We start from the raw sequence: 26,858 nt of genomic DNA, 5'->3' as shown, positions 1-26,858 counted from the left end.
AAAATTTTCTATAGGATTGTATTTTATTGGAAAAGGTGTTTGTTTCAATAAAATTATAAAATCAAAATATTCGGCAGTGAAGCACTTCAAAAGATCTTGATGAAAAAGCCAAAGTCTGAAAAGTAGTAAATTCAAGCCTAAGGCGTACTAAATTCAACTCTTAAAAAGATGTTCTATTTTTATTCTTTAAAATTCCCAGAATGATGAGATAAAGCTTAAAAAAAGAAGTTAATTCTAGTGTAAAAAGTATTTAATTTAAGCCTAATATGTACTAATTTTAAGCATGATAGAGTTTTTCGGGTTTTTACAAAAAAAGAAGTTTAATAAAAGAAATATCCGAATTTACCAATTCGGATTCAATAATAAAATATTAATTGCTTGAGCTTTATCTCTAGACGTTTAATCTTTTAATCTGTTCAAAGTAACGTTGCACTGTGAATTTCAAAATTATCAGTGCAAAGTTAATTTGAACCGAATATAAATTATCATTTAATGTGTTTATTCTACTCATTGACGCTATAGAACTTAAAATAATAGGAAAAATTACCTATCTGTGCCTTAAGTTTATGCAAAATATTTAAAGAAAAATCTTCATTTGAAGTAAGTGTCGAAAGCTCTTGTTTAATCAGATTTTTTCCTTTATACTGAAGTAATTATAATTATTTGTTTAACTTCATCATTCATTGACTAACTTTTACTAACTCAAAAACATTTAAAAAGTTTCAGAATAAATTTTTCAAATGTAACGTACACCACATCTGCTAATTCGCCATCCCTTGCTTTCCCTTGAAAGGAAATTGGTAATGAAAATGGGTATAATAAATCGCACTGAATAGCATCACTTCTGTGACTTCTTTTCGTGTTTCATTTGGCAAAAACAATTTCTTCACTAAACACGCAACAAACCACTAATATGGGTTTTGTTTTCATTAATTAAATTAACTCCCGCAGCAGTTACACGATTTTCATGGCATCTTCCACCGTCCAGTTGCGAAGAATGCACTGAATCTGCATATTTATTGCTTTCATTTCTCAATTGAATTACTTCTAATTTTTTTCTTTAGTATTCAATTAATAGACTCTGGCGCAATTACACATATTTTTTCTCCACCATATAATCCATTTTACGCTCCAAACTATCGATGGGTTTAAAATTAGAAAGATAAATAGCGAAAGACTTTCAATGGGGGCGCTTCTCGCACGACGCCCTCCTTGTGTTTTTCATCTTCGCAGAATTTTGATTTCTTATTGCTGAAAAATGAAAAATATTTTAAGGTCAAAATTTGTGATTTATGGCCGTGAACTTGAACATTGAACAAATCTATTTAATAACAAAAAAAATCACCCAAATGCATATTGAGCAAGGATTTGTAGGCTGAACTTTCTTGTAGATTTTTTAAAATTCTTCTTGATGGGTTGCGTGCCATTTTTCATCACACTGACCGCCGTTTGGTGAAAAGATTTGTCAGAGGCGAGAAAAATGAGCAAGATTAGCACATTAGTTTTTTTTTCTGGGAGAGAAACAAAGTCAAGAACACCACAGAAAACACCTCATCCGTCACTGTTGAGAGCAACTTTGCACACTTCTTGAACCACTCTCACGGGAAGGTATTTTCTGAGTCACTATTGAGAATGTTTGGAAAAGCGTAAAACTTCCTCATTGAATTGTTTTCCAAAATTGGCATCTGGATTGCGCTTTTTTTGAACTTTATTCTTAAAGAAATTTTTTTTGTGGGTTAAGTTAGAGCTTCAGGGATTAATTCATCACGATTTATTTTAAAGAAAGAAAAAAAAACCTTCAAAGATCCGAGATTATCTTGATTGTTATCTATTGTTTTGGAAACAACTCGAGACTCTTTTTGGATGTTCTTATTGAAAGATTTTTTTTGTATTAATTTTCTTGGTGTTGTGCCAGTCCTTTTAAAGAATTTTCCGCAAAAAAAAATATTCCAATAGAATTATGAGAGTCTCAATGACGTCAAAAAATGATTTAAATAGTACATAAACGTATTCAATGAACAAATATTTATTTAAGGAAATTAATTTCTTGAAATTAAAAGAGGTTTTTTAACTAATTAATTTGCAAAAATCCACAAAATGTTTAAACAGATAATTTTTAAAATTGAAAGTCTACCAACGTTTTTTTTTCCAAAAATAATATTTAAAAATGATTGAGAAAATGGGGATTTTTTGAAGGATTTTAGACAGATGAAAAGTAATATAAAACAATAGAGCTCGTATATTAAACAATCAATCAAAATCAACGAATTTTAGCCTGAATAAAGGTATCCTATCCATATAAACATGTTATAGATCCTCTAGATGACCCCAATTTAGAATAAAACACCAATGCAAAGTTAATTGATCCCTATTATGAATCAAAAATAGACATAATAGTCTTGTTAGTTCTCACCTAAAATTTATCACTCTCTCCCATCCCTATTAAAAGCTCAGCTATTGATTCACCCCACACGTAAAAGCTCTTTTCCATTCTGTGGTTGACACCATAAAGTCCGCAATGCAATGGCTTTTCGCCAAATCACCCAAATTGATGACTAATCAATTCTTTTTGTGATGTTTTCTCAATTCCCCTGCAATTAGAGTCACACCACGGGCAGCAGAGAACACGGGGACGCGCCAAGCTGCCCTCGCCACAACGTGGGGGTGAAAGAGGGAGATTTTTATTGGCGTCAAACAGAAAGTAATTGAAAGTTTGATGCGTTGGAGATGAGGCAGTGAAGTTCCGCGTGTTTTTTCTGTGTTCATTGGGGGATTCGTGAGTAAAATGCTGGAGTTGCAGAGACACATCGATTGCCCCATGTGGGATGCCCTGGGGAGCCCCCTTGTGCCATGGCCTGGAATGAAGTATGCCTGCTTCAAAGTCCTCCAGGCGTACTGCAAAGTTTTCGACCAGCAGGAATTGTACGATTTGATTGTTAGGTATTTTGTGTGTGTCGTGTATGATTGAATTTTCTTTCACTATCTCGTAACTCTCTTTTTTGTGTCTCTTTTGCAATGCTAAAACTAACAGCAACATTGTTTGAAATGTTCTGCATATAGTTGCGCTGAATGCTGCTCAATTACATATGTATGTAGTAAAGCATCTGGGCAGCTTGATAGTGTTTTTGACAGTTTATCTGACCCCAAATCAAAATTAATTTATATTATACTTTAACGCCAAGTTGCGAGAACTCTCTGAATGCTCTGAATAGTTTTTCCAGATGTTTTGGCGGTGGGATTTTGTCATGATTCTGCTTGTTTTCCTGCGTGTGTGTTTTTCTTTTTTTTTTTTTGTACACGAAGCTGACATCGAAGAGGATAAAGCTTGTCGACTTTTGGGGGAAAATTTAGATTGGTTGCGTGGGAAAAATTTTACAGGCACGTGCTATTACGGTAATGAAGTGTGACGCTGATGGCACGGAAATGCGATAGAGAATGATGATGAGGGGAGATTTGATCCATGTTTTTGGCTTTCATACGAGAGAAACCCTCATTTGGAGATTGAGGGGGGTGTGCGGAAAATCATACTCCTTTTTTTCCGACCACAATGTTGCGTCATATTTTTTTAGAGTGAGAAAGCATCTGCAAAATATCCACCCAAACAACCCTCACCGCACAACCAATTTTATTCAATAATGGGGTTCCCCCCCGCTCGACTTTATACATCATCTGGAAGGACATATTTTCACCACTTTACCCCCCATCTTCCATTTTAAGGAAATTCTTGTCACATTTTCACACAACCAGAAGAGGAGAAGAGCGCGCACTTTTCCAACAAGAGGACCCGGATTATTATTTTCCAAGGCGATGTTGTGCATTATTTTCACGCTTTATTAAATTACGAAATGGTCCTTAAAGGGCTCCTTTCGCGTCACAAAGCCCACCCCCGCGGGGCAACTCAACGCTGAAGAGAGTAATGGTGTCAATTTAAAAAGGGAGTCCCCAATGTTGGTACATCATTATCGCGTGGTGCGTGTGCCCGGCGGAAGGATGACGGGGTGGCAACACTCCGCACCATAACACAGAGCATGGATGGGGGTTGAAAGCATGACAAATGCGATATGGATTCCCAAGAACTCCTGAAAAATATATAACGAGAGAGACATTTTTGAGATTTATGACATGATTTTGCACCTTGTCACTCTTCCTGCTTGTTGAATACAAATGTCTCGTGTGTTTGATTTCTCATACCTTCGTCCCTCAGTCAGCTTTTCCTCACTCAGAATCGCCTCACAGGTGGGGGGAAGAGAGGGGGTGATCCACATGGTAACTTTCCATCATGTGTAGAAGCTACCCCAAACCTTTTTTCCCTCACTCAGCAGTGAAAGTTAATTCAACTGAAAAACATCCCGCATTAGCCCCGAGATTACCCCACTAATGGTCTCTCCTACCCACACTTGACTCTCTTTTGCTTGCCATCATATAAAATATATTTTGCATTATGAGAGACTTGATGGGAATTTTTCCTCTCTATTTAATCATTCATACCTTTTTGAAAATATTTTTTTGTGAAGATTGGTTTGAAAAAATCTCAAAATCGACAAGCTATTGAGAATTTATAAAAGAGGATTATTTTTTTGAATAAAGAAATTGGAAAATGATTTGAAAATTGATTCGGTGAAATGAGCTTTTCATTCCAAATGATTTAATTATTGGGAGTTAATTGAATTAAATTCAAATGACAAAATTCTAAAAATAAAAGGCTTTAAGAAAAATTTCAATAAAGTTTGAAAAAGTTTCACAAAAGACTTAAGAGGTTTAGAAAATATTTAAGTACTTCACAGAGTTTTCAAATTCATAAAAGTGTTTTAATAAAAATTAAGAATAGTATCTACATAATAAAAAAAAATTATATTATTACTTTTTATAAGTAGAGCTAACTGGGGCAAAATGGTGAAAATGCAAGGGTTTCGAAAATGGCCTGAAAATACATTTTCCCGTTAAGTTAGAGAGAAATCGTCCAAATGAAAGTTGTAGCCTGGAAAATTTTTTATAAGATTGTAAGATAAAAATAGTTGTCATGGGAAAACTCAAATATTTCCACGGAACTCAGGCAAATTATCTCCCAAAAATTCACCATTTTACCCAAAGTTCCACTGCAGTTTTTCTTTAAAAGCTTTGAGACCTTTGAGACGCTCTTCTTGCAAAATTTTCAATGACGAAATCGACGATTTTTCTTCTTGAAATTTTCATTTTTCTTCAAAACTCTTCATTGTAATTTTTAGTGTAAATTTTGAGACATTTTTTTCTAATAAGATATTGAACATATTTTTTTTTCTTTTCATTTCATTTTCATTTCCTTTTGTAATTTTTTCCAGATTTTACAAACGTTTGAACCATTCGAACCATTTATAACCCTTCTAATTTTTCTAAATTAAACTTTCTTTAATTTTTTCTTCGTCTCTTGTTGCAATTTCAAACCAAAACACCTCCTAATTAACCACCTGTCGTGCAAATAAAATACCATTTAATTGATTTCATTTAAAAATTATGCATTTTGCCGCGTGCAATGGCAGTTTTCTCGCCAATTCCCATAGATCTCTTAATTAAATGCATTCATTAAATTTAATTTATCCAGAGCACTTTCAACTGCATCATTCGCTGGTATTGATTTTATTTGAAAGCTCTTGCAAAAAGGATCAAATGTACATATGTATATGTATACAATTTTCACTACGAAACAATATTTACTCAATTGAATACTATGTGTAATTTCCTTCTGGAAAATGTTAATTGATTGTTTGGCTTGCAAATGCACTGCACGAATGCTTCGCCCCCAGGTGGGTGGGTGGGTTGGTTGGGGGATGGAAAGGGTGTGTGGGAGATTGCCAAGTGGGTGCGAAGTATTTGTGCGAAATTATTCTCCACCTGTTTTGTGCTACTTTGTGTCACTCTTCCGGTGGAGAATTTATTGCAACTTGGGGGGCGGAAATGGGGTCCACACGTGGATCGTAAAAAATAATGAAGAGAGTGTGTGTTTTTGCTGCAGAATGCTCCGGGGAAGTGTGCTCGTCTTCCCAAATGATTGCACTTTTCAGCACCTGGGGAGTTATTTTGTATTATGTATTTTTTTACTACTAAAATGACCTCCAGATAGGGATGAAATGAATGGATATTTTCTATCTTGTTGTGTGTTGTAGGAAAACGTGCCAAGCTTGCAAATGCCCACGGGATACACATGCAGTGTACCATCAACAGCTGACTTCAGTGCGAGACAGGCTGGGCTTCAAATCCGACTCCCACACTTCGAAGATCGATGCACGCCAGTTGGGCTATACATGGGCACCACCTGGGCTCCTGACCTCGGCCAAGGTGAAGAAGTACTTTGACCTCATTCCACCCGAGAAGGTGCCCAAGATTGCATCCACCGGGGAACGCTATCGGGACAAGCAGCTGGCCTACCAGCTGCCAAAGCAGGATCTCGCCATGACGTACTGCAAGCACGTTGAGCCGCAGCATAGGAGCTCCTATGAGGACTTTGTTTCGGCAAGGAATGAAATTGCCCTGGATATCGGTGAGTCCATCTCAATTGCAATCTTCTCGCGCACACTGACATGTCTTATTTTAGCAGATGAGTAATTGCCGCACTGCACCACGTTTTTTGTCTCGCACAGATCTTATTAGATTGCAAATGGCTAAATATTGAGTCATGGATCTTCCGCGCGCGCGGTGAAGAAGATTAATTGCGCCATGAGATCGATTGAGGAATGCAATGAATTGACACAACGCAGAATCTTTTGCATCTCCAATTCGTGGAATTTTGCATATAAAAATCCATGAATCTTGCACATTTCTCAAGCAATGGGGTGTTTCTTTCATTTATTTTATTGCGTATTGGGAGCTTTTGGAAACAAGTTTAATTTCTTAGGATATACAAAATTAAAAAAAGCTCCATGAAAAGCTCTCAGAGTTAAATCTTTTTCTTTTTCTTTGTAAGAGCCACAAATTCTCCGAAATTATTTTCCTATTTAAATATTTTATTATTTTTAATGTAATATACTCAGATAAGCTAAAGGACCATACTTCACTATACGACAAAATAACTTTCCATTAACATTATTCAAATTCATTTTCACATATCAAAGCATCAGCAAATGCAAAAATAATTATTCGCTACAAAATGAGTTTTAAATATTTAGGAAGTCCTTTATATGGAGCTTTTAACCATGACCCTCGTTAATTACTTTCCCTTTGGAAACCCCATGTAATTCATTAAACCTCAAAGAGGAGCTTTTATGGATGAAATCTTCCCCAAAGATTTTATCCACATAAATTCTCTTTACTCATCAAATTCTTCCCATCTAATGCATTTCTTGGCAAAATCTCACTGTTTTCTTGAATTTTTTTTTAAACTTCTTTAACGATAATTTTAACGGTTTAACGGTTTATTTCAGGATTCGTAAAGGATGCACCAAATGCAACAAAATGCGTGGGGTGCACGGAGTCCCTGAAGCAGGGCGATTTGGCTGTGATTGCTCCCAAATTCCGTGATTCAATGATGTGGCATCCACGTTGCTTCTGCTGCACTGCCTGCCAGGAGCTCCTGGTTGATCTCACTTACTGTGTCTTCGATGATAAGCTCTACTGTGAGAGGCACTATGCCGAAATGTTGAAGCCGCGATGCAATGCTTGCGACGAGGTGAGTTTTTTTTGTTCATTTTTTGCGGTGGAAAATCTTTTGAGAAATTGCAACGAATTTCCCTCCAAAAATTCCTCAAGCTGAGACACACTATCGCTCAGTTTAGTGGAGACACAAATTTGTCGCTCAGTTGGAACGCCTCGAAGACGATTCTGTAAATGCCTTCAGAAATTTATCACTCCCCAACGATGCGACGCAACTTTTGGGGCAATTCATGAGATTTTTTTGGCGGCAATAAAAAGCAAATCACAAACTCCTCATAAGTCACGATAGTGGGTGAGAAGGGGAGAAAAAATCCCCAAAGTGGTGCGAGAATTAAAGAGCAGAGTGATATTAAGTAGATTAAGGGTGGCAATAGGAAGGGCAGAATGAAGAAAATGGGTGATAATGATTTTTCTTCTGCACCTTTTTTTTTGCTAAATTAGTAAAATTGAAGGTCAAACACATGAGAAATGGTGGAAATTATGGGATATATAGCTCATGATAAGGACAGTTGAGAGATTGGAAATGCGGATTTTCGCATTTGATCAGAAATCCACAAGGTGTGGAAAATCTTGTGGATGATGTACCTGTAAAACATAATTAATATGGCAAAGGTAAAATATCTAAACATTTTTTAGTCTTCTTTTTAATTTAATTTTGATTATTTTAAGAGGAAATTTAAACACAAATTACAGCCTTGACACGAACATTAAGCTTTAAGCGCTTAATGCTGAATATTTTTCATGAAAGGTGAGAAAGCTTAAAGGATTTGAAGCTGTAGTATGATAACCCCTTAAGTCTGCTAACTCAATTCTAATTCTCTTAATCATTCCAAATCATTTCACTAAATTAAAAGAAAATGATTTTTTAGATAAATTATTATTTTTATGACTTTTCTTTTAAAATAATTCAAAGTCCATTTAAATTTTAGAACTATCCTCTGGTTATTTTAAGAATCTTTTAAATCCTTTCAACAGTTTGCTGTTTATTTTGTACCTATTTTCTTTTTCTTTTTTTGGGAAAATCTTTTTGGAAAATGTGTCTTGGTGTTGTGCTGGAAGTGTGGCAAAAATAGCATGTCGTCTAGCGGAGTCCGTGACCATTTAAAATTAGACGCGCAACGGTGGGAGGATGTTGTGTAGATCCATGCGGTGTGGAGAGGTTTTCCCCCGTCGTGGAGGGCTCCACAATTTATCTATGGGGCGTGTGCTGTGTGCAAATGTTGTCCATTTTTATTTCTGCGCTGCTTTTTATGCCCACCTTGGATGTAATACGACCATTTAGTGGGTCACTCTATGCTATCGCCTTTTTTTTCTTTCGTTGGAAATGACACAAAGCGGGGGGAAAAGGTGAAAATGAGGGGGTGTGTATGAATGTATGTGTGCAAAAAGGCTCTCCATCCTTGCCGGGTCATTTCACTTAATTGTCGCGCTGAGCAACCCCTCGATTTCAAAGCGGGCAAGAGGCGACAGATCGTCTTCGCACACAATCATCGGGGCTCGCACGTTATTATTTCTCCAACGATTCTCTTTCAATTTACCGGCTTTATGGGAAACCATATAATCCACTGCGGTTCATTTCCCTGTGTGATTTTCCCGTGGTCGGAGTGTGAGTGGCCTGGCCCTTTTTTTTTCGGCCAGCTCCGTCGCGACGGTGCACAGGACAACCCAGGCACTCGATTCTAGTTCGCCGATCGGAGTTGTACCATACAGTGCGGGTGCCAGCCCGGGACCACGCAGAGCACCTCTTCGGGCTTTTTTTCTTTCCAACCCTTTCAGTTCTTCTTTCGCATCCCTTTTGTTTGCCTTCCATCACTTCCGTTGCAATTTACCATTCCTCCTCTTCTCCATTTACCCCCTCTTTCCCCGACAAACTTCCTCCCAATTAGATAACACATTAAAGAAAAAAAACAAGAATCCTTTTCTTCATCATTTTTTGTGGGTAATTAAGTGAAATTTTTCGGGTGAGTAAATTCATTTAGTGGTAAGAAAAACAGGTTTTTTTCGCATGGGAAATCACCCTGGAAAAATAAGAGAAAAAAATGTGCCAAATCACGCTAAAAGCATCAATATTTTGCCAAATGTCGTGCAGGAGGCAATACTAATTAATTGTGTGTGAGAAGAAAATAAAAGAACCTTTTCTTGTGCCAAAAAATCACTCAATCCGCTCGAGATGGAAAATTAAGTGAAGTCAAGGGGGTGTTCATAAAATGAATGTGGTGTACATTTTTTTTTCAGAACATTTGAGTCAAAAAATGCTCAAAATTCCGTTGATTTCTGTCTTATAGTTTCTCTAAGGGAATGTGTCCAATTCGGCCTTTTTAGAGTTTTTTTTAACCATTATTTAACTTAAAATCGATAAGATTTTAAACGTAAAAAGTTAAGGGATTACTTAGGGCATTAAATGGTCCTTAAAATGATTCCAAATTTAAGAATATTTATTTTTATTAAATATTATTTTTTGTGACTTTAGACGATCCTTTGGAGATTTGAATTGGGCTACGTTTACCTATTATTCGTTAACGCTTTCTTCCTAACAGTATTAAACGAAACAAAACTTTAAAGAAAATTATGTTCATTCTCAATTTATTTTGATAAAAAAATAATTGATAGAAAATTAATTTTTAAACAGTTTAAATGATTCAAATTTCCCGAAATAGGAAAATTTTATTGAAAACTTTTTCTGGTTAAACGTTAAACTTGGTTATAAGTTTGAGAATTTTCATTCATTCCGAAAATAATCAATTTAAAATATCAAAATCAATGATAAAAGTACACTAATCCGGGCTAAATGTTTTCCCCTTGAAACAAATCACGAATTCTAACTGATTTTCACAAGTGCTTGATCCCATTTTTCTTCTTATGTTATGAAAATGTGCTAACTTTTCACACAGATACATACATTCACAAGAGAGTCCATTAAAATTAAATAAATTGCGGGATCAGTGGCTGCAGTTTTGAGCGCGTGTCTCTCACACCACCGTGGGCAATTGGCAAAGTTTTGTGATTTCCAAGCATTGAGATTTGCCTGTTATTATTAAATAAAATGAGTCAGAGCCGCCAGAAGACACAGCTACGTCACAAACATTGCACACGACCCCAAGAAGCATGTTTCTCCTCTTACTTTTAGAGCAAGTCTCATTTGAGAACTTTGCTGCAGCACACCGTTGCGATTTTCCACGGAATTATCCGCTGAAATGAAAATTCGCCGTGGGGAAGAAGCTTTTGGAGAAGTTAATGAATTTTTGGGAGGAGAAATAACTTCGGAAAATTCTGTAGTGTGGCCACAAATTAATTTTAATTTTCCCACACAATCCATCGCACATACCAGGCGCCCCCACTGAGCTCGCAACATTTTATTGCGCTCTCTTTTGTGTATTTTTCCATCCAAATCACAACCAACATCTGTGGTACTTCAATTAAATTAATAATTACACCCATTCTGTGCAAATATACAACCATAGCGATTATTTGATATGATCGCATTTCAATCAAACACCCAACCGCCGGGAGCCAATTGATCGGAGTCTGCAATTATTTTCCAAAATTAAATCAACCAGTTGATACAGGAGCAAAAGAATTTATTTTTCACGATATTTAGAGCGATGCTAATGCCTTCTGAAAAATTTATTTTGACTCATCGCCGAAAATTTCATATTTATCTGTGTGGGTCTCATTGATTCCCGCGGTTTGAGGGTTGAGGGGCGCCCCAGAGTTGTAAATTAAATACAAAAATAACCAATTAGTGACATCAATAAAGTGTGTGGCGTGTGGAAAAATAGACAAATAAAATTTTTATATTCATCTCATCCGTAGACATTTTTTTAGTCTTTGCTTTTCAGTGAGGGTGGAGGAGAAGGTTTCATTTTTAGCCATTTTTGTCCTTTTATGCAAACCTCATACACGTGTGTGGGTTGGTATTTATGACTTTTCCATGAATTTACGCTAAATTTGAGATTTTGGAAGGAGAGAAGTTGTTTCTCTGTAGACATTGAGAGAAGTTTTATGCTGAGATTTGTAATTGGTTAATAATTAAATGGAAATGACGTTGAGACTAAAGAATATAGTTTTATGAAAAGTAGTTTATAGGATTGCCGCTAGAGTTTATCGAAGCTTTGAAGAAATAATTATAAAATTTATTTTAAGGCTTTTACGGAAAATCCGGATTAGAGAGAAAAAGCATTTTGAATTGAAATTAACTGAATCTTGAATTAAACATTTAAATCGAAACAATTTGGCTAGAAGAAGTTAATTTATATGAAGTTTAGGCTCGCTCAAAGATGGCGCGATAAAATATTATTCTCAAATACAATTTTTAATCATTAATAAATTCAAATCATTCTACTGAACATCATCATTTATTGGCAAAAGAATAAATTTTCTTTAATAAATTCCATTAATTCTATTTAGAACTTTTGTAGTACGTTGCTCACAGCATAGATGACGCTGCAAATTCAACCTAAACACGCCATCTCATGACGAGCTGTAATCAATTAAAAAATCCCGCATCGCCCTCATTAGCCATCAACTATACTCTTCGAAAATCAATGCTATATCATGCTGGTAATTAAAATTGAGTCCACCAATAACTCCCTGGGTATGATGTTTGTAGGATTTGTGCTTCTAGAACGTGCTCTCTGCTTTCAGCAGCATTCCTGTCGCACTACACCGAATATATTTGGATATAACTTTTGATTTTTATTAACATCTCTCTGGCAACTTAATCATATTGAATGTTTCGAGAAACTTATTGGAGGAGACACTAATAATTTTCTGCGCACCCAAATACGACACTAATGCCCAATAATGTACAATCCGGATGATTTTTAGATGCTGCGAACACGGTGAAAAGCTCTGTGTTGCTTTTTGGGTCTTGTAAATGAATATTGGAGTTTTATGCTCAAAAACCAGCTAAAACAACGCTAAAATATTCCATCGTCCGACCTTTGTGGACTCATTTGCATTTTTTACGATGGCTCTGTGTAGACAATATGAGCCATGCTCACCTCTGGGTCATGCTAAACTTGTAAATTTGTCAACAATTTCAATCTTCTCCTCACTCACGATGGCCATAAAATGGACTTTTTAGATAAACACAGCGGAAAATTCTTTCGCGTACTTTTTTTTTCAACAAGCTCAACTATTGAATTACGTTTTTTTTTTCTTTCTTAATCGTGGTTGTTGATGCTTTTAGAGCATCTCTGTGTTTAGAATTTATTTTTAGGCAAAAAACACTTTCATTGAAAATACAATTTTTCGAGGCGAAAGTGAAAATTCTAAATTGCAGAGAGAATTTTTTTTGGTGTGATGCGAGAAGAGATTCTCAATCAGAGATGTAGTAAAGGAAGGTGTTTGACACGTGACCTTCGTACTTTAATTGGATATTATAGGGACAAGGTGTTCAAGATATGTTGGGAATTGTTTTCATTTGGAGAAGAATTTAATGGTTCTTTTGTAAAAGAAATTCTTTATTAATTATTAGTTTTTTCAGCTGGTTTTGAGAGGTATTAATCCGAGATTTTTTAAATGAAAATATTTAATTTTAACCATTGGAGGACTTTGCTGGCTACTGAGGCCAATTTGAGTTTCTTAATCGTTATACAATATAAATAATTTATTTAAGAAGAAGATTTTACACTTCAAGTTCATTAAAAGAAAATTCAGAAAAAACGTTCAGGTCCTCTGGGGTTAATCAAAACTCAATTTTAATTTAATTGAATTTACTTCTTCATTTTATTCCCTCGATAATGATAAATTTCCAATTAAATTCCCTCAATTTTCTCACCCTCTTTGGCTCGATATTTCTTCCCTATCTAATAAGGTCTATCACATGATTATAAACATAAAAAAAACTATCGTGTGTCTGAGACACCTTGACCTGTGAGTAAAGCTGCAAATTATTTGGCATTGGGAAATGCATTGCTGTGTGGGTATTTCTGGCACAGAGGAAGCCCCACAACATTGGGACAATATTATTTTTGTTTTTTGGCAAAATAATCCACAATAAAAATATATCCTATAGAAGCCACTTCTTCCTCCGCACCCCTCGTTGGGCAATTATCTAATTCACAGTTGTGACATTTACGTGGTGCCTGTGGCTAAACATAGGCTACATGCGTCTTCCACGGACATTGAAAATAATAATTGAGTCAATTGAATACACCTTGTGGTATAGCTTTGGGCCTTTTTTCCTCAAGCCCTTACTCACAGTGCTGTATTGACCAAAGAGGGAGAGCTTTCGCGAACGAAACGACTTCTTTTTGAATTTTTGAATTTTTTCTTAAATTTTTTTAAATTTCCTTTAAAGATTTTTCACAATTTTCTTATTTAGAATTTTTCTTTTTCTTTTAATTTCTTTGGCATTCTAATGTGGGACTTTGTGGCGTGTTTTGAGCACAATGGCAAGTAGTGTGAGTCAAGAGATTATTTTTTGGGAGCACCCCGATCGACATTCGCGATTGATCCGTTTCCAATGCAATGTGCGCCCAGTGTCGTGATTTAATCTGTGACTTGAGTACCGTGAGTGCTGTGCTAACGTGAAAAAAAAAGTTCGCGTGTGAGGAAAATCCCTGAAAAAATGGGAAATTTACTATCAGTGCTAATTGGCTGTGTTGGAGCCATTGAATTGGTCACGCTGCTCAATCAGATAACCGCCAGAGCTGAGCTGGAGTATGAGCGGTTGTGTCTTTCGGAAATGGGTCAGGGTGCCCTTGAGGAGCCCTCGAGTGCTGAAGGTGCCAGAATCATCCAGAAAATTCTCACAGAGACCGGAAGTGCTGCTGGCAGGATGAATGAGGCTCAGGCTGTGCCCCAGTTTCACTTCAATGCATTCGAAAGGTCAGTTAGTCTCACCGAGAGAACAGCCCCAATTGTGGATGGGCTGAAGTATAGGCCACTGGTGCGAGATGATGGCACGGGACGCCGGAGGGCATTCAAGAAGAGAGACTCCAGCGGCAGCATCGATTCCAAGCTCTCGCGCGAGGAGGAATTGCGGATGTTCACGTCGCTGGAGGAGGAGGAATTCCGGGCAATGACCGAAGGTGACTACGTGCCAATCAGCTACACCAGTGAGGTGGATAGCCTAAAGATTCGTAAGCACCAGAAAAGACATAGAAAGAGCCCATTCAGTGACATCCACAGGGTTGATTCCGTGGGTACGGTCAGCTCGCAGGAGATCAATGAGGAGGCCACAAGTGAGGAAAATGAACAAGAAGTCTCCTATCCCTGGGGTGACATCAACCCTGAACATCACAAAGGCTTTAGGCATCAAATGGAGAAAAGTCTTTCAATTGGTGAACTCAACGAGGAGGATGAGAAATTGGGATCGAGTGTTGAAAGCAACAAAGATTGGAGAAATAACACAGAAACTGTGAGTTTTAATTTTTCTTTTTCAGATTTTTATTTCAATTTGATTTTTTTTTTGAATAAAAATCTGTTAAAAAATTATTCAAGAAAAAAAATATTTCTTCAGGCCACAAAAATCTCCGAAACGGACAAAACCGCCGATGTAACCGTAAGTAGTGCGGTGGTGCAAACCCCCGGGAATTTTGAGGCACCCCCAAGAAGCTTTGCATGCGTTGAACAGCCTGATTCTGTGCTTGAGGATGAGAATGAGGGCAAAGTTGAAGAGTGGCTCAATCATGGCCACATGAGGGAATCCTACGGGCCATCGGGCACCTTAACGCGTTCCAAGAGGTACCTACAGATGGAATCAATGGACGTTCAGGATGGGGACACATCAACTCCCACCACAGACTCTACAGAGGATGACTTGGAAGTAAATCTGCAGCAGAATAATCAGTCCGAGAAAATCAGTCATGAATCATCAATGTTCCTTTTGGAAGAAAAAGAAGATTATTTGGGGCCGCCGCAAGTTGTTCATAAATCTCTCTCATTGGGAGAAATTTCTCAGGAATATCTCGAAGAGGAGGACATTGATGAGGAACGCGAAGAAGAATCTCTCGTGTCGGGTGAGGAGGAAATTGAAGATTTTGATGACATTGTGAAGGCATTGAAGAAAAATGTTCCCAAAGAAGAAGTAAAATTTGATGATTTACTCGAAGAATCCGCCCATGTGTCCCAGAAAGGGGATGCACCAGTGGAAAATGAGAGCGAAGAAGAAGAGACAGACGAGGAGGAGGAGGAGGAAGAGCAGACATTTCCCGCCAGAGAGTATGCGGCATACAATGAATTTCCTCTGGAAAATATGATTCCCTACAGTGAATCACTGCCCAAGAAATCAGATCGTTGTGAAATTCTTGAGCAGATTCGAAAGGAGAACAGGAGAAGGAATCGAAATGCGGGTCCTGATAAATATTTTGCACCCAGACCATCAGTTATTGACTTCCCTGTCAAGTTGCAAATGGCAAATACAGCTTTAGATGAAAATTTGAAGGTTTTCCCTCTCGTAAATGTGAATAATGAAGAATTTTTCCCAACAACTATTACCCCAATGCGCGAGATTGAATTGAGAGAATCTAAAAATTTACCTGAGATCACCCTTCAGGAGCCTCATGAAGGTGCAAAAGAAGAGATTCGGGTGATTCACGAAGATGCAGAAAAATCTCCTCTTCGGGAAAATTTCTCTGCAAGTCCTGAACGTTCAAAATCCCCAACACCCGCTCCAGCACATCCCGAAAAAACCTCCCCAGCGGCATCAGCGAGAGATGATTTAACAAAATTCCTCAATACAGAACGTGTGTCCGTCTCACCTGCACGTCGGAGTGTCGAAAGGGAAAATCTGCGAATTGTCGACCGCGATGACCCCATGATGAATCTTCTGAGAGACAGCATGTTCCCCTATTAGATACAAATCTGCAAAAATTTATTTTTGTTTGTTAAATAGAGATGATTTTTCAGTGATTCTGACGTGTGTAGATGCTTTGAGTAAAAGCCTTTTCTAACGATCGTGCGAGTTATTATTTAATTCTTCCCCCCTGTAGCTTCTCTTCATGTAATTTCATTGAGAATGACATGTTCTGGCATCCAAAAGGCGTTTCATGTTCATTTTGTCTGAGAATTTATCATCATTCTTGCAATTACCCCCAGGGAATTTATTTGTTGCGTAATGCCTCTGGGAAAGAGAGACATAAAGTAATACTTTGTACGATCACAAGGGGGGATATATCACACAAAATCACGTGAAGCAGGCAGGATCGGAAAAGTAGGAGAGATTAGAATAAGGATTAGAGAAAGGGATATATGGAATATTTAGGATTTTCAATTATTTCAAGCTTAATAAAGCTCTCAGAAAGTTTATTAAAAATGCCGAACGGAAGCTTCTTAGAACAAAGTGCAAAACGATGATAAATCATAAAAACAAGTGTCTACAATGGAGGCGCCTGGTACTTAAAAGACAGTGGAGACGCCAAAACATTTATGACCCCCTAATGGACAAATTTTATCAGGAAAAGAATTTTTTTCTGAAATTTATTTACATATTTTTTAAGTCATTAATCATTTACTCGAAAAATGCTTTTGTAAATTATGCTTCTTTACCCCATTAAGCGTCCTCAATTTTTTATTAATGTGAAACCCATTTAAAGAGTTTTCAATTGATTGATTTTTTTAATGAATTTTCCGTGCTTTTAAAACATTTTTAAGCATGTTAAATATTCTTTAGTTTCTGCTATTTTTTTGCATCACAATGTAAAGAAGATTAAGATTTAAAGATTAAGATTTTGGATAAATATTTCTTAAGAATGTAAAAAGGAATTACTACTAATATTGAGAGATTTGAAGGCGCTCAACAACTTATATATAAGCTATATGCGTATGAAAGGGAATTAGCATTAAAAACTTCTCAACCTTTTGAGTTTAGTTTAAAATCTTTAAAAAAATCATCCTGAAAGCAAATTATTTTTTCGAACAAGACTGTATTTCCCGCACTGAATGAAGTGCCAAAAACTATCAAAACCCAAAGTTGGTTTTTCTCACTGTTCCTGCAAGTGGAAAAAAAAATGGGGACTGCCTTGACAAATTGATATTTGGGCCATACGATGCTTGAAGGTTTGCAGAAGATCACCTTGATGTGCCAAACAAGGAAGATACTCCCATCCACATCTTACATGCAAACAGCTCTAAATATTCTCATGATAAAATCGCGAAAATTCCTCGTGAGGCCATTAAATGAAATTGGTCCCGAAAAAAGCAGAAAACTCGCGTCCAACGAACTCAAAAAGAACCCCAAAATTTCAAGAATAAATTTGTTTACAACCATGAAGGAATGTCCGAATGTCTTCGCAAACTCTTACAGAACCACACGCGGGGCAGGAGCTGAAATTTTCATGCGGTGGATTCGTGTCAATAAATCTGTGCTCAAGTTATGCAGATTGAGTGATTTTTGGCTCCCAATGCATCCCAATAAATGTGGATGCTTTATTAGAAAATATTCTTGTAATTGTGTTATTCAACCGAGTAGAGACATACATTAAAATGCTATAATTAGCCATTCGTCCATTTTCGCGAGCACCGCGGCGATATGTTGTGGTTTGTGCTGTCTTGCACACAGAAAAGATGAAGTTGAGCCGATCTTGAGATGAAGTTTGACGCATGTCGAGATTGGAGATGATAGAGTCGAATAGAAACCAATTTTGATTCAAATGCGAATTATGACAATCACATTCATCTACTTGGAGGTATTTTGAGCTACTTTTAAGGAGTTGAAAGTTCAAGAAATCCTTTAAATTCGGGATTTTAAATCTTTAATTTGTGTTCTAAAAATCTTTAGAACTTGTAAAATATACTTAAAATGGTTAAACGAATCGGTTAAACTGTTTAATTATTTATTTTAAGGCCTAATAATTCATTTAATTAGATTAGAACATTCATTTACATAAATTTTTAGTACAAGTAATTTAGTTGTTCTAAAATCGGCTGTCATTGGTGCGCTGCCTTACATAGAGGCCTACATTAGTGAGATCTGAGTAAACGTTCTAAATTTTTTTTTTAGAACATAGTACGATTCAGCCAAAAATATCAATTTAAAACAACATTAACAACCAATAGTACAACTACTGCTATTTAAAATCCCTGCATTGTATTTTCAGGCTATTTGCAGGATCTTAAAATTTTAGTACATGTGCTAAATCTTCCATTTTAGTGGAAAAATGCATTTATTGGTAGTAAATGCAATCAAAGATCATAAATTACGCTGAAAGATCGTTGAAAAGTGAATATTTCGTTAGTTTTAAATGAATTCTAAATACCGCCACATTTCAAAATAATTTATGGATGATAGAAAATCATAAATCTCTCATCTACTACACATGCAGCTCAGTGCAATATGATCAAAAGTGCGGAGAGATGAATTGCGCGATGCTGCGTGTATGGCAGTGCGATTCTTGTTGACCTAGTGCTATATACATGAGGCGTCGGGGCACAAACGAAATGGACGACGGTCGTCGGGTCGTGTGCAACCGCTCTGTTGTTGGGCTGTTTGTGTGTGGGGCGGGTGAGTGGAGCAGTTGATTATTTAGAGCTTGGGTGAGAAAATTTCGCCAGTGGACGAGACATGTCATCGAAAATTTGCTCATTTTCCACGCAATTTTTCTTTTCTCTCCAACATCGCCTTGCGCTTTTCCCGCCGCACAGCTCACGCACGCGATTTGAGATGTGTGTGGGTTAGCGTGCTCGCCCTCCCCGCGGGCGTGAAAACATATAAATTTCTGGAATGTATTTTGGGATGTGCTGGGTTCAACTGAGGAAAATTTGAGACTACTTCATCAGTTTCACAGTCAATCTTGAGCGTCGCGGTGGGCTTTTAAGAATTTTCGCGGTCGCATTTCTTGTGCGGTGAACTCGACGTTTTTATTTTCTTTCCTGCTCTGTGTTGAAAGGCTTTAGTAGAATTTTTTTTGGGGTGAAAGATCATGGCGGATGTTGATGTGATGCACACGGTGGAGGTGAAGAAAACGCGAAAAGTGAAGAAGACCACGAAACGGAAGGAATCCGACCATGGATCGGAAGTGGTCATCACAGAAATGGAACAAACCAATGAGTTTAATGATAAAGGGTACGTGTCACGTGCATGGATGTCCCGCAAGCACACGTGACACGTACCCTGACTAACAAAAAGGTAGTACAGCATCCCAAATTTGGGAGAAAAATAATTTTTTCTTAGCCCTTTTTGGGCAAAAAAATGCATGCGCTCCTCCACATTCCACAAGAAACTCTTCCTCTCGCACCACAAATTATGTCACTGGCCCAAAAATAAAACACACACAAAAACCACCAACAATTTGCTCCGCAACTTATTGGTGTTTTGTGCAAAAGATCAGCACATTACGCAATGCCCCCCACCCCCTTGTTCCGTGAAGAATTTTCCTCACCAATTTCTCAAATTAATTTTTCCGGATGATTTTCTCAAGCAACTTCCTGCGTACGCAATGCAATTTTGCTAAATGAAACGATTTTCCCACGATGGGAAAATTTTTTAGTTAATTTTCAGTGGGGAGTACACGAAAGCCATGTCCAAGGATTGGCATACCACCCACTTCTGCTGCTGGCAGTGCGATGAATCCCTCACTGGGCAGCGCTATGTCCTCCGCGATGATCATCCCTATTGCATCAAGTGCTATGAGAATGTCTTTGCCAACACTTGCGAGAGTTGCAACAAGATAATTGGAATTGACTCCAAGGTAAGAGGCAGGAGGAGGAAAGAAAAAAATTCCTCGTCCGCTTTAATTATAGAATTTTCACATTAAATCATCACCGCACATTCTTGGCCAGGAAATATGAGATGGTCCTCGAACTCTCGCTCGAGATGTGACTTAATGTCTAGTTTGAGGAGAAGAAAAAGTGTCGAGTGATTTTTTTCAATGGAAAATATGCGAAATAATTGAATTTTAAGGTCGAATAGTTTTTTTTTATTGCAATTTTTTATTTTGGAAAACTCATTTTGTTAAGTAGTTTTCTGAAAAATTAGTCAATTAAATAGATCTGCAGGAAAGTCAGTGATCTTTCGTTAAAACAACATTCGAATTTTTGGCATCAGTTGATAAGAAAGGCAACAAATTAGCATTAAATAGAGAAGATTATTTACAAGAAAATGGTCCAGCTAAAAGCTTTTTTAAAGGAAAATTTACGGAGGAGTTTTCTAAAATTTTTAACAAGAGAACTTTAAATTTTTTATTAGATGATTTAACTGAAAACTTGAGAATTAAGTACCTACTGTAATTTATCGAAGATTCTCATGAAGAAAATTGCTAAATAATAATTAAAAATATTCTCTGTCTTATTGAGACTCAAGAATTAGACGAATTTCCATCCACATCACTTTATCCATTAAAAATTCTTAATTTTCTTCTTGGATTGGATAGATATTTTACGAAAACAGTAGTCAAGCATTTTCTTAAAATATTTAAGGATTCACTAAAGTTTTTTTTTTTTTCAAGAATTGAAACTGCTTAAAACTTTTCAAAATTCTTTCTAAGAACTTTCTACAATCCACAAACTCAATAGTCTCTCAATTAAAAAATAAAACACCAACATGATAAAAGCTCGAAGCTTTTGAACTTAGCATTATGTAACCTATTTTGCATTTTAATATGTCAACAGGGCAATAAATTTTCCTCCTTTTATTTCCACTTGTAATTTCGACATTTATAATGCTTTTACATGTCTCATCATCCAAAAAGTTTATTGCCTGAGAAAATATTTACATCACTTGGTGATTTTTCTTCTTCTTGGAAAGGAATTGCAAACTTTGTGTCTTCTTTAAAATGTTTGCACTTTTTATTAAGCCCCATTATTCAAGTGTTTGTTTCTTTGCTTAATGAATCGCGAGCACTTGCATTGAATTTCCTATCTCTAAGGAATTCATACTATTTACGTTTTGTGAATATTTATTTTTTTTAGTTTATATTTTTAAAGGCGTTCTAATAGTTCAGAATACTTTGTATTCAAGATAAGGAATAATTTGAAAAAAATAAAAGATTTTTATTTATTAATTTAAAAAAACAGCAGATAGCACTACTTTACAGTTTGGCCCTCTAGTGGGGAAAATTCTATAGAGTAAATCTACTTAAGAGACTTTCTCGTCTTCTTTTATTGTATTCTTTTCCATTTTTTTCTTTTAATAATTTCTTTAAAATTAAACGGAAAAGAATCAGAATAGAATTCAATAGTAAAATAAATTGATAATATTTACTTTGATGCCAAATGCATGATGTTTGCAAACATTTTTAGAACAGTTCGTCGATTTCACTTTTTTGCGCTCTAGTCAAAGGAAAAAAAAGTGATAGTGAATAATAAACCACCCACGCCCACCCACAAGAGACTTCGTGTGACTTTTCACGAATTTTTCGCAAAAAAAAACGGCCACTGCAATCCATTTAAAAGCTGATTCAGGCTGAAAGAGTTGAATTTTTGTGCATGAAAGTGACAATGAGATGTCCTTCATGTCTCTCTCACTGGCAATTTATTTAAACATCCTCTCGCTTTTTTAATGGGAAAGGTGTTTTCTCTGAAAGCAAAATAAAGTGGGTCGTAAAATCTCCCCCTCTGCGCCTCTTTGAGAGATTCTTTTGAATGAGGATATTTTTTCTCTAAAATTAATTGATCAAAATATTGCGATTTATTCCATGCGAATGGGGATTGTTTATTGAATTTGTGGATTTTGAGATTATTTCTAATGAATTTTATGATTTCCTCTTCATAACAAATATCTATATACATATGTAATTTCAATCGTACTGAGAGCGTGAGAAATTTAATTGCTGCCATCGATCAGAAGCTCATCCGTTGGGTTGCAAAATTAAATTGCCCACAGTGACAAAATTATTAATTAAATATTGCTAATTGAGCTGATCGAATGAGAAGAGGAATTTCAGAAGGAGAAAAATTAATTTTCTTTGTGAATAAATTGCAGGACCTCTCCTACAAGGATAAGCACTGGCATGAGGCATGCTTCCTCTGCAATAAGTGCCGCATTTCGCTGGTTGATAAGCAATTTGGCTCCAAGGCGGACCGAATTTACTGTGGCAATTGCTATGACATGCAATTCGCTTCGAGGTGCGATGGCTGTGGCGAGATCTTCAGAGCCGGTAAGTTTCTTTGCCAAATAACTTCCTTATATTTACTTGTGGGTCGCACGATGGAATGTCTGCTTATGTGGTGGATAAATATTGGCGCTATTAAATTGATATTCTCTGTTGCGCGCCTGACACAAATTGAACGGGGGCTTTGTGAGGGGGGCTTTATAGTATAGAAGAGACCCACCACTGACCACAGAGATTTATGACTTAATTAGGCGTTAAATTGAATTTTCCACACTGGAAATGGGCTACACTGAGAGCCATAAATGCACGCAAAAAAGAGACCTCAATGGCGATGAATCACTGAAGCAATTGGAAGAGGAAAACATACCAAAGGAATGAAGAGAGAATTTTAATAAAAATCACAAAGAAATCAGATGGACTTGGTAGATAAAGAGTGCATTCGAGGAATGCATATAGTGTATGATTTACAGTGCCCTCCCTGCATTACGAACAAAATACGTGCGAAGGGAAAATTCATTGAAATCCTTTGATTTTCTCTTATTTTCTTTTATTTTGAATTGATTTATGAAATTTATTCTGTTAATTGTTTTCTTTTTTAATTATTTAACTTCAAATTGAATCATTGTTCGTTATAAAAAACAAGGTATTCGTTGTTTGAGATACTTTATTTTATATTCATTTAATCAAAATACTTTCTTTCAACAAAGCTTCGTTAATTAAAAAAAAAATAGATCATCCTTAAAAAAAATATATAATTTGCAAAACACATAAGACCCTTACAGCGGAGCCTCACTGTAAATTATGCAACTTCCTCAAGCTCTAAAAAAGCTCCCCATAAAATAAACTCTCTTTATTATTCCAAATCACAATGATTTGATGATAAATGAAAAAATAAACTTTATGGCAAATTCGTCTTGCGCCGTGTGCAAAAATTTCTTTCCTGCAGTTAACTTTTGCACGGAGCGGCTTTAATAATTCAATTACAAACCATTTATGAGGTATAATTGAATAATTGCGGTGCGCCTAGTTGTTTCACTGTGAGACAGTGGCAGAATTATTCGTTGGAATTCGCGGTATTTTCTCGACGATTAATTTTCCTTCCCTTGGTGCTCTTTGTTCTTTCTTTACATGAAGTTTCTTTCGTTTTTTTTTTATTTCTTTCGCGAAAAAGAACATCGCGTGAGTATTTGGAATCACATAAGCAAATCCAATGCCCCAAAATACATCACTCAGCTGTGTGCTCTACAATACTTCGCGTACATCGTTTAGTATTTAAATGAATAGAGTCGAGGCAAAAATTTTCCGCGATTCTTCCTGAAATTCTTGGAGAGAGACCCCAGCGCACGTCTATTTGTGGGTTCTGACCAGGGGGCCTGAGGCGCCAACGGAAAACTGTTGGAGTATTACGCGTTCTTATAGAGTTTGTGGTCCCACATGTGGCATTATACAGACTTGTGGAGATGATTAAAAATTCTCATGGACACCGATCTTGGCGACAACTTTTCACTCACAGCAGCCATTCTTTAGCATATTTAGACAATACTCAAACACCTCCAGATTTCTATTGGAAGTCAATTTCTTCGTGAGATACACCCAATGTGAGACAGATTATTTCCATGTTCCGCAAATCAATATGCTGTGAGGATTCAACCTAACAAGGGGCTGTTGCAAAAGTTTTGAGAACTTAAGATTTATCTAGAATTAATTGGTCTCTGATTTCACTTTGATCTTACAAAAAAATTAAAGAATTGGTAAATTTTTTAACGCAGATTTGTCTAAGTAAGAATTTTTTGAACTTTTCTCGAAGTTTTACTTCGAAATGGTCTAAAATGGTCAATGATTAACTATTGGAGGATTTTTCTGGCCAAAGTGGCCAATTCAACATTTTTTCAATCGCCACTGAATTTAATTCTATTTAAAATTTCGTCATAAATTCTACATCTGTGTATAGAAGAGTTTTATTACTTCAAGATCATCGAAAGAGAACTTGGAAAAATATTTTCTTTTAAATAAAATGAAGGTCAAACTTTGGAGGTTAGAAACCTCGATCCTCCAAGTGTTAACCAATAGAGTGGGTACAAATAATGAGTGTGAAGATTATACGGGATAACCACTGTATTATTGAAACACGAAGGAACTTTTAAAACTCTCCCCTCAAACGAATGTATTTGATTTTTGTAGAAAAAAAAAAACTTTTTTGCCATTTTATGCTCTTAAAGGCAATAAAGACAATTTTCCGAGCGTCCTTTATAGAATCAGAGTTAAAGGAATTTGTTAAGGAATGCTTTAATCGAATATCTTACTTTTCTGTTAATTACTTCAAATATTTTATAAATCATCTTTTTTTCGTTTTGAAGCATATTTTGAAAGTAATGAGACACAGAAAAGATTTTATAATTTCTATTTTTCGATAACGTTTCGAGAGCTCGGATTACCCTCTTCATCAGGTCTACAAAAGTAATTTCATAAACATTTTAGAACTCACAAAAAATACAGAAGATTCTTTAAAACAAATATGGTGGGAAAATATCCTTTAAAATTTCATTTCTGTTACAATATAAAGAAAACAGTATAACTGGCAGCGATTACCAGTTTAGTCCTCCAAATGTTAAACTCATATTTAAATCTTAATTTTCTCAAAACTTTCAATGTAACCCAAACAATTCCTCCGCTGCTTTGGGAGCTTTCAGGCGATCTTGAAAAATTTTCTCAGCTAGAGCATTCGGGAAAACGCCAACGTGTATTTTCGACTCTTGATACACATATTTCCATTGAAATTAACCTGTTGTGTGTGTTTAATTTAATAATTGAGTGTGCTGCGCACCAGAATGGAAGTCACTCCGGCTGCCTGTTCACTCCTCCAGACACTCTTGCCTCCGTTCAAGTGATTTTCAATACTAAAATCCACTCACAGCACCGAGACGATATTCAGTTTCACTCCAACTGCCGCTGTGAGCAAACACGCGCCACGGTGCTCAAATTCCCGCCAAAAACGGTGCTGCAATTTCGGGGTTTTTAGTTTCTTTTTTTTTTCGGGTGCATTTTTCCCGCCAAGTGTCGTTTCCGCGTGTTCTAAATTTTAACGGGGAAAATTTAATTCTGTGCAATGGCTGCGGATTACTTGGCGTCTGATTTTAATTCGCGCCTTCGCTTAACATCGAAGACTGTGGGGAATGATAGGATTAAGAAGGCAAGAGACAATAATGAGGAAATTGCTGTCCTCAGCATGTTCCTGCCCATGCAGTCACGGCAGGAGGAGAACAATCAATTCCGCTGTGCTCTGGGCTATGCTTGCAAGCTTGGCAATGCCCGCGAAGCTACCCCAGGTACATCATCCCTCAGCAATAAAAAAAAAAATTCACCCCGTGTGTATCAAATGTGACCCTCTGACCCCAAAATTATTTCAATCACGCGCACGAACCTCGAATTTCACCCACATAAGACGCATTCCGCGGCAAAAAGGCGTCCAAAAGTGATGTCACTGCATGAATAATTTAAACACAAATCCGCGATAAACAATTGCGCGGAGCCCCTCACTTTACTCATAAACCCATCAACCTATTCACTTATGATTACTTAGCATCTCTCTCTCACTTCGTCAAACATAGAATGGAGGATTTTCCACAAATCACGACAGCGCCAGGTGATTTATGATTTTTTGATACACACACAACGCATTTCAAATGGCTCACCATTAAACTTTTCCTTTTTTTGCCACCTCGTCGTTTGTCTTCTCAATTTGCACCCAAAAGTGATTAATTTGGAAGTTTTTTATCATCATAAAATCAAAAAGCACACGAAGCAAATTCTTTAGCAAAAAAACAATATTTCAATGGTTGGAAGCTCTGGGAGGGCGTAATGGGATCTTAAGCGGTTTTAATTGATCCGGCAAATATTTATTTGAGAGATTCTCATGCCAATTCACCTGAGATCAACCTTCAGTCGTGCTGCTAGACAAACAATAAATTAATATGCGGTTGTGCAAAAAAAAATTGATTGAGAAATGTTTTTGATTTGATCCGGGAATTGATTAAATAAATATCCATACAAAATTATATTGTTGATTTTTATTTTTTGCTCTCTGAGAAAACTAAAGGGGAAAATGTGTGTGGAAAAATTTAACAAAATCATTTTTGTGTGTGGAAAAATAGTTATTTAACTTGAATTCGTTTTAAAATGTTTTTAAATAGTTAAAAAAAATTTTCTATGATTGAAAACTTCTTTATTACAGATAAAATT

General features: G+C 36.4%; 1 protein-coding gene across 14 annotated transcripts in view; it reads left to right on the top strand.

The window, feature by feature from the left end:
- The window catches only part of LOC129791703 (four and a half LIM domains protein 2), a 77,107-nt gene that overhangs the window by 38,694 nt on the left and 11,555 nt on the right, over positions 1-26,858 (top strand). For 3 of the 14 annotated variants that reach the window (XM_055829993.1, XM_055829994.1, XM_055829995.1), the window contains exons 3-6: positions 6,141-6,514; positions 7,395-7,639; positions 20,058-20,258; positions 22,490-22,664. In XM_055829993.1, the coding sequence (XP_055685968.1) occupies positions 6,141-6,514; positions 7,395-7,639; positions 20,058-20,258; positions 22,490-22,664 (995 nt within the window). Of the gene's footprint in view, positions 1-2,601; positions 2,941-6,140; positions 6,515-7,394; positions 7,640-7,906; positions 9,585-13,469; positions 14,990-15,091; positions 16,528-18,901; positions 19,634-20,057; positions 20,259-22,489; positions 22,665-25,535; positions 25,946-26,858 lie in introns of those variants that run through there. The other 11 variants (XM_055829997.1, XM_055829996.1, XM_055830000.1 and 8 more) reach the window with 9 other exon arrangements.

This window comes from Lutzomyia longipalpis, chromosome 3, assembly GCF_024334085.1.
Source record: "Lutzomyia longipalpis isolate SR_M1_2022 chromosome 3, ASM2433408v1".
In the NCBI taxonomy this organism is placed as follows: Eukaryota; Metazoa; Arthropoda; class Insecta; order Diptera; family Psychodidae; genus Lutzomyia; species Lutzomyia longipalpis.
This window is presented reverse-complemented; position numbering and strand designations above follow the sequence as displayed.